The following is an 8,459-nucleotide window of genomic DNA, read 5'->3' as shown; positions in this document are numbered from 1 at the left end:
ATGGTTATACTTATACAATTTATATCACAAATGATGGGGAGCAAAGTCATTAGACACAAAAAAAAAATTCACGTTTCCCAGCATAATTTCTGTCTTAGTAACATTTGAGAATAAAGCATAGTTCATGGAACCCTGGCGGGATCTGGACCCTTGTGCCTCCTGAGCATATCATATAACCCAACTTCAAAAAAGCAAACTATCCCTTTTAAATACTGCCACATAGAGCGAAGCCTAAGATGAATTTTCTACACAACAGCTGGGCACTGTTAAGTTAAGCCAATACTACTCAAAAAGGAGTATAATTGTATTTGTTGGGGAGTTTTTTTCAGCCATAAATTCATATATATTGTGTGCTTTGGTGAGTAATTAGTGGCAGATTGCCCCAGTTACACCATCAATAGTTACACTATTGAACATATTGATAGGGCAAAACTCATGTGATAAATGCCGAGTCTCCTTGAATACTCCGTGAAGTAAAGACTTACAGCAGACTTCGCCTGTCTGATCTCAGGGGTCAGGCTATGATTACTTTACTGTGATTCTATTTGTTCCAAATAAAGTTGTTACTGCTGTAAAAATAAATCTGATGAACTTGTGAACATGGTTTATTTTTTTCATGCCTCTGGGTAGACCAATTGCCAGCTATGTGAGATGGACTGAATGTGAAAGAATCTTTCCTAACACGTAGACTGACATCACTGTGTACGTGAGGAATTTGCGTATCCTTATAGACCTTGTATTCCTATTATCTGAAAAATAAATTTCTGCAGGATTCCCACTCTGAGACTTATGTCAAATTCCTTTTCTTTTACTGACTAATGAACGTAAAAAACAGTCCCGCCTTTGTGCTGATCAGAGAAAATCCAGCCGCATTATTTCATTTCCAGCAATTTGTAAGCTTTATATTATATCACAGGCATTTTCAGTACAAAACCACATTTATTTTACTGCTTAGACAATAAACTAAGCAGAAGCATTTCTTTCTAAATAGAAACGAAATGTATCTACTATGGCTGCCCCTGCCTAATGATTCTTACTGTTAGCGTGGCCGCGAAGAACTCCCTCTCCCATATTTCTATAGATCAATGGTAGTTTTACAGACTTTAAATCTGGCTGTTTTGCCGTCTACCCAACCGATCATTGAAGTCATTATTTTGTAGCCGGAGCTCTTTGAATTTACATGGTTTGTTTGCCTACATTAGCAGCCACAGGAAAACACATATTTCCATTGAAGTGATTGTTAATGAGCAAAAAGGCGATAAAACCACTCGGGGAAACAAGAAGTAGAAAATACTTCAGGGAAAATTTTACATTTTGATAAATGGCAAATCAAATTTAAACATGGTACAAACAGAACTCTATGATCTTCAATGACTTGGCCAACAAAAAAAACCAAAAAAAAATCTCCTGACTTTTCATGTCCAGAACAGACTTTTTATAATTCCTTGATAATCTAGAAATTCCATGACCACCGGGAGTTTCTATGAGCAATAGGGTCCTACGTGGGCACAAACCTTTCTCCTAAAGACAGTTTTGGTTATTTCACATTAATGTATTTTAGTCTGTGCTGTACTCACTGATGTGAAGTAGGTGGGAACCAGTTTATAAAATACACCAATAAAAATAAAAATGTGATGTTGCCAAACCGTTCTCAGATCTGATTAAAACACACCGAAGCATTCCTGCTGAGTATTTGGTTGATAAAATCTTTATAAATACAACTTAGGGCTTTTTTCTGAACTAATTTTTGTGCATTTAGGAACATAGAATTCAGTGCTACAGAGAAATATTTGAGGTTGCTGAGGACTAAACTGAGGACACGGCTGTTTACTGGGCTGTTATCTCAGTTTTTAATGATTTACAGATCAAACAATGCAAATAAGTTTAAAGAACATAAAGAATTGTGCACCCCAGAAAAAAAAAAATTTCAGTTAATGTTACTATTTATTTCAAACAGGAAAATCTGTGAAATCAAAATGCAACAGTTTTGAAAGAAAATATCCATTCCCCAAGTGTCAGAACATTTCTATCTGAAATATGAAACATCAAACTGTATTATACAGCATTAAATTGTGATTTGAGCAGCGCTCAAGAGAAAAGCATCAGTTAAATGCACCACGGTCCACGTAGGGAAAGGCCAAGAAATCTCCCAGTTTTTTGCCCTCAGCATCGTAGTGCAGCAACCGGAAGCATTTATTACAGAAGAGACACGGGTCGCTGGGAGCGAACTGGTCGTTGGTTGTAGCCCATCTAGAAAAGCCAGAGAGGATTGATCAGTTTGTAAAAAGCCACATCCGTCACACTGTTTATGAAACTCCAGATTTTTACACACCTGCCGATGAAGAGGTGGCAAACGGAACACTTCTGGGTGAGGACTCGGTGCTTGTGCATGAGAAGTGGGTACAGCTTCTTGTCCAAACAGTCATTCTTATGAACCAGTCTGTAACGTGTAAAGGGTAAAAAAAAAAAAAAAGGTGAGGGCTGTTTCTTCGAGACTGAGAATAGATTTGTCTCACATTGGTGATATTAAGAGCTGCTTTCATGTGTGGTCACCCTGCTTACGCCAATAAGGCATCAGCTCAGAGACATTTACGCACCCATTAGTGCAACGACACCAAAATGCACCGAAAGTCTTGTGAAAGCCGTCGAGTCCTGTCCGACAATGAGGTGCTTTCTTTCAAAAGGTTGCAGTGATAAAGCTGATTTCTAAGAGCATCCAGTCAGTCGACACCGTCCCCTCCCTTTACGTCCCCTCTTGTACAGCAGAAATCACTTCATCACTTTACAGTGCATTGAAGCGCGGTGTAACTAACAGGATTTAATGGCAGCTTTTTCCATACAAACACACATGCCTCTGACTCAGAACAAACACCTTATTCACTATTATTTCAAAGAGATAAAATGACCCTACATCATCACATGGATTACATTGGTTAATTTCCACTTCACTGAAAACTTCATGACAGAAACCTGAGAAGAAGCGCCTAAAACGATTAATTCATACAACACAAGATCAACAGTGTTGATAATTCACCACTCAAGTCATTTAACAAACTTTTTTAATGCAATTTATCAATAGTATTGTCAACTAAATACCTTCAGGTTTTATTCTGTTGACCTGGTCAAAACAACCTCACCTTAGCCTCGTTAAAGACAAGACAAAAACCTGCTAAATAATTTTAGTTAAAGTGATCTAAAGTGATAAATGACTTAAGTTTAGTCATGGGTTTGTCTCTCCTTGGCACAACTAGAGTAACAGTAATTTTTTGACAAATAATAGCTACCTGGTTCCATCTCGGACCGCACTAAAGTGTGCATTGGGATAACTAACAATACATTTTCGTGAAAAGTGACACCTGTTCATTCCTGACACGAGGGGCCGTGTTGCCAATTAGTCAGACTTACCTGATGTCCGTGATGATGACGAGATGTTCGCAGTCTCCCTGATGACAGTAGAGGTACGGGAATCCCACCTTCACTTTCACATCCACGAACTGTGTGTCCTCCATCTTGGCCTGGCTGAAAGGTGGGAAGTTTCGGGTCTTTGCCCATTCCACAGTAGTTCTGCGTCACAAACACCAGAAAATAGAACGCAAAATGTACTTTCAAAATCATACCTGATCAGAAATTCAAAGTTATACACAACATCAAACTGAAGTCAATCTACAGTTTCTGGTGGCTTCGTGTTCATCTGTAACACGGCTGATTGGATTTCTACACGGGAGACTCGAAGGCACTTTCAAGACAGAGTGTTTGTGAGAATATGGTCCCCATTTATGATTTCAACTGTGACTCCCAAGGGAATGAATGACTGCAAGGGTGAGGTGGTGTGTTTGAATTGAATTTCACAAATGTGTTTAGTTGGAAAAGATCTGACCAAGAATCACAAGGAGACAGTAAAAATAGTCACTCAGACTAAGGTCCTTGTTCAGGGTGCTATCTTTACTTGACTGCATTAGCTGCAGTGTTACCAGTAGCACCGCAGTGACACTACAAGTGTTGGTTTGTTTGATAGTATTTAACAAAGCTTTAACTATATTTCTAGACCTGATGTCTAAAGAGTTCACGACCTGCCCAACAATACAAGCTTTTAGATATTCTATAATTGTATACCAACTGTAACCAGGAAGACGTCCAGGAAGGCGTGTTAAGGAGAGATCAGAGGGTCTAGAGTCACATTATGGAAAGGTTCAAATGAAATCTAGGTTCTAGTTACATATTCAGCTAGCCCACAAAAACAAAATATTGTATTTGCAACTTCCCATTTTGGGGTCATGCTGACCCCATCTCCTGAGCATATCATATAACCCAACTTCAAAAAAGTAAACTATCCCTTTTAAATACTGCCACATAGAGCGAAGCCTAAGATTAATGTTCTACATAACAGCTGGGCACTGTTAAGTTAAGCCAATACTACTCAAAAAGGAGTATAATTGTATTTGTTGGGGAGTTTTTTCAGCCATAAATTCATATATATTGTGTGCTTTGGTGAGTAATTAGTGGCAGATTTGGTGTATATATTGGATTAAACTACAGTGGCCATGTTGACGTTGTAATGAAGGGTTTTTAATAGGTTTGGACATCAAAGTATTGGGGGTTTTTTTCTGTATTTTTGCAGGATTTGTTGACAGAAAATAAAGACAAAATATCACCAGCTTTATACTATAAAACTAAATCAGAAGATAAAACTTACATGCTGATGTCCTGGCACTCAGGAAATCGCATGTCATTGTAGAAAACTCCTTCGAAGTAAAAGAAAGCTGATTTGTGGTGATCCTGAAACAGAGCAAATTAAAATATTACCTCTAGGTTTTGTGAGTTGGTCCAACAATGGAGACTTGATGCCGAGAGGAAATTGGTTTGGATGCTCAGCAACAACACAAGAACCACCAAGGCGCAGATTGTTTTTTTTCCTATTAGAGATGTATTATGTACCCTCGTTCTACCCTTGAAAAAGAAGAGTTCTAAAGAAATCATTCAAAGCTCAATATTGCCATGACATTCACGTGCATATTAATGTGTATATTAAACTCTAAAGTCATTCTGCGAAGGTCTTGCAGAGCACTTTGGATTGACAGATGAAATGCTTGAGGGGTTACTTTGCTGATGAATTCTGGAGCTATGTCCGGCGTGTTGCTAAACTCTCCGCACACTTGCAAGTCGCTGACACAGCAAATGGCATCCCTGAGCTCTGCCAAGCTGTGGGAGCCTGTCACCAGCAGGGTCATGTGGGGTCTGGTGTAGGCAAACTGTGGGAAATGGGTGAAACATGTCAGAGCCACAGAGGACAACATTAAAGAACAAATGTCTGTGTCAGGCTGTGAAATGTAGATTTTTGGCGCTTTTTTTGGGGGGGAGGGGGGGTCGACGACGACTCACTTTCTCAAAAACAGCTGGGTAGTAGACATTGATGGTCAGAATGAGTTCTCCTTCAGGGACCATGTCAGTCACTGTTTCTGGTTTCCCACCAACAGATAACCGCTCCTGGAAGTCACAGAGAACCCAGCTTCACATGAAGACACATGAAAGGAAGAACTACAGACGTTACACTATGCCTATTACAATTACAAAGACTGATCGGACTTCAGTGATTCACCAATTCACCCACCAGCTCATCTTCGTAGAGGTCATGTCGGTTCTTGCTGATCTTTAGAGAAGCTCTGTGATCTTGCCTCTTTCTCCTTTGTCTGTAAAAGAAAGAAAACAAAAATGTAATTTCACTGCATTTAAAGGGAATCACACTAAATTAAAATTTGTATCATGCCATTGGTGAGTCTAGAGACACAACATAATATGAATGAAGTGAAGGGAGCTCATACACTAGTGTCCTCAGGGTTGAGTCTGGAGGTACAAGATCTGTGTCAGGCTGCTGATCTTCAGGATGGCAGCGGAGTGAATCAACACTTGGAAGGAAAAAAGTTAAACAAAGCTCATGTGATCATGTTAATTCATTTTGGTAAGGACAGGACAAAAGAACGCACGAGTATGTATGTATATATATATATATAGATATATATATATCTATATATATATATATATATCTAAAAGCATGTGATACTCACATTTGAGGGATCACTGTCAAAAATGTGTGCCACAAATATCCAGTTATTGGCTGGTTTCTAATATCCTGTGCAAGGTCCTTATATTCATCGCGTGTCTATTAGAACTGTTAGTCATGTCTTTTTTTCTTACTAAATTATAGATTAGTCCCTGGTTCCTGCTCCTCAAATCTGTATATTAATTGCAAATGACAAAAGTCGTTATCTGCACAGGCCCAGCATCTAATAACCAATGGACACTAATAGTCACAACTTTTATTTCAGCACACACTCGCACATAACAAACAGCATATCTGTTCATACTGTTATGTTGTTTTTATTTTTTTTACTTTGCTTCTGCAGTTTCTTCTGTGTTTGACCATTCCCTAATTGAACTTCATGGTATTGTGCTTTATGTGCACCAGCTGAGAATCGTGTAACTCATATTTTGAAAGGGGCCAACAGAAATGAAGTTTAAACTTACTCGACAGCATCAAAATGTTATTTAAGACTTGAGAAGAAACACGTATGCGGGACGAAAGGAACCGCTTAATGCTTGTAGACGGTGTCTGTGAACGAAGCTCTGACTACCTGCAGACGGATTTCAGTTCAGCCATCGTCTCCGCTCCGATCCCCATGTCTTTAGCAAAGTTGGCATCAAACGTGTCCCCGTCCTCCTGCTGGTAGGAGTAGCTGCTTGGGTTCAGTCTGTTCAGCCATTCGGTCCTGAAAGAGCCGATATGAAATGGTTTCGTGTTAACATCCGTATATTCATAATCAGGGATGTTCGCGTTTGGATCTGTCGACTGCTCCGACGCCGCCATGTTTCTTAAAGTCAACACGTTGCGCGGAGGATCATGGGTAATGTAGTTGTTGGATTTGTTTTAGCGTAAACGTCTCAGAAATCATACATAACTACATGCCGGCCGTTTATTTTTTTTATAATTACAAAAAACTGGAAAGCACATATGACACTATGAGGGTTATTTTATAATTAAAGAAATATAATGCCAAATTTTTCTAAGAGGCTTATATTTGCAAATGTTTTAATCTCATCCATACAAGTTGGAAACAAGAAGACAAACCTTAATGCAGCACTGCAGGGTAATTCAAATATGGCCACATATTTATGCCCACAGTCAAACAATTTTCTATGGCCCACAAGAAGCTGCCTGTCTGGATATTGTGTGGTGGAGAATTCCTCACTGGGGCCAAAATGGCTTGGGCCCTCTTTACACCACTTGCAGTCTTCTTAATCAAACAAAAATGTATCTGACTCTGATGCTATGCAGGTTTATTGAAAATTAAAGGTTTCAATAGAGTGTTCTGGCGAGAGCAGCTGAAGTGGAAGTACCAAGAACTCTCTTTTAACTCTCTTTAAACATGCACCTGGGATTCCACATCTGCTGTCATGTGTCTACCATGAGTCTTCTTCACTATATTAGACAACGCTTGCTTCCTTGTCAGCTCCAAACAACAACTTGAGTGGTGAGAATCTCAGACATATGAACTTTACTGTACTTCTCTACCTGAGCAGGGGAAGTCAGTCACGCTTAGGAGCAACTAGTCTTAAGTGATTGGATGACCAGATAATTGACAGCAGAAATCTGACTGCACCAAAGGTCTGTCAATTAAACAGGCACGACCCCAAAACCCCCTCACCTCATGTCATTGCCCATTTTCTCTTGCGTAGGCGCCTCCTAATGATGTCGGAAGGAGGAGTTAGTTCTGTTGTTGCTTTTTGGAGACATACTGCCTTGTTGTGTTTGATAATGTCTCACCTGGCCACAGTCTTATGACTTTCACAACTTTGATTCGTCTTTTTAAGAGGCTCTAATGATGGACACTCGTCCCCCCTGTGGTTCCAGCTCTGGTGGGCTTGCGGTTCAGCGATCTCCCTCTTATCAGGTGGTTTGTATCTCTTTGTTTGATGTATCATTGCTGGTGCTTCGAGGTGGATTGTATGGTGGAGGCTGCAGTGGAAAACCCTCAGATGCAACCTGCCTGATAACACCAGAGCATCTGTGGAGCTCAGACACCAGTGTGTACAGATGGTAGTAGAAGGGAAAGCATATAAGTCAAGTACTTTTTTTCACAGTGATGGAGGCCAGTTATATTGAAAGTTCTTTATTTCCTTCTTAGTCACGAACTACTCCTCCTGCAGACTTATAGCTTGTAACAGATCCCTTTTATCAAGCCTCAATGAGTGGAATGTGGAGTAACAGGAAAAATGACAAAACCACTAGAAATAATTAGTTAGGCCGAGACATCACATGCATGCAGATAACCAGAGATGGTAAATCCAAGTAAAACATCCCTTGTGTTGAGTTAAATCGTCCAGGGTTGGGCTGGGTACCTCAATGGATAACATAACTGGTGATGCCCTCACACCTCCTTTTTTTGGAAGAACTTTTACCTAAC

At 39.8% G+C, this 8,459-nt stretch overlaps 1 protein-coding gene across 2 annotated transcripts; it reads right to left on the bottom strand.

Moving 5' to 3' along the window:
- Nucleotides 1–1,826: 1,826 nt before the first annotated feature.
- Nucleotides 1,827–6,862, bottom strand: snapc3 (small nuclear RNA activating complex, polypeptide 3). 2 transcript variants are annotated; one of them, XM_069167114.1, is made up of 9 exons: nt 6,630–6,862; nt 5,820–5,903; nt 5,609–5,687; nt 5,380–5,484; nt 5,100–5,249; nt 4,694–4,776; nt 3,406–3,564; nt 2,333–2,440; nt 1,827–2,250 (listed from the first exon to the last, which is right to left on the bottom strand). In XM_069167114.1, exons 1-9 carry the CDS (start codon nt 6,860–6,862, stop codon nt 2,103–2,105), a joined length of 1,149 nt encoding a protein of 382 aa, XP_069023215.1. In that variant the 3' UTR covers nt 1,827–2,102. The 2 variants fall into 2 exon arrangements, with proteins under 2 accessions (XP_069023215.1, XP_069023216.1); XM_069167115.1 differs by lacking the exons at nt 1,827–2,250; nt 2,333–2,440; nt 3,406–3,564 and adding an exon at nt 3,585–4,116.
- Between the last annotated feature and the right edge of the window lie 1,597 nt (nt 6,863–8,459).

This window comes from Embiotoca jacksoni, unplaced genomic scaffold (genome assembly GCF_022577435.1).
Source record: "Embiotoca jacksoni isolate LCO1_2020_lvr unplaced genomic scaffold, fEmbJac1.0.p SCAF_4, whole genome shotgun sequence".
NCBI classification, from domain to species: Eukaryota; Metazoa; Chordata; class Actinopteri; family Embiotocidae; genus Embiotoca; species Embiotoca jacksoni.
The sequence above is the reverse complement of the archived record's forward strand: the minus strand, read 5'-3'. Positions and strand labels throughout refer to the sequence as shown.

Coding starts and splice junctions, on each gene's coding strand:
- snapc3 (XM_069167114.1), bottom strand. CDS start 6,862: ATGGCGGCGTCGGAGCAGTCGACAGATCCAAACGCGAACATCCCTGAT. Junction 5,904..6,629: donor GAACTGAAATCCGTCTGCAG/GTAGTCAGAGCT, acceptor TTTCCTTCCAAG/TGTTGATTCACTCCGCTGCC. Junction 5,250..5,379: donor ACCCAGCTGTTTTTGAGAAA/GTGAGTCGTCGT, acceptor CATTTCCCACAG/TTTGCCTACACCAGACCCCA.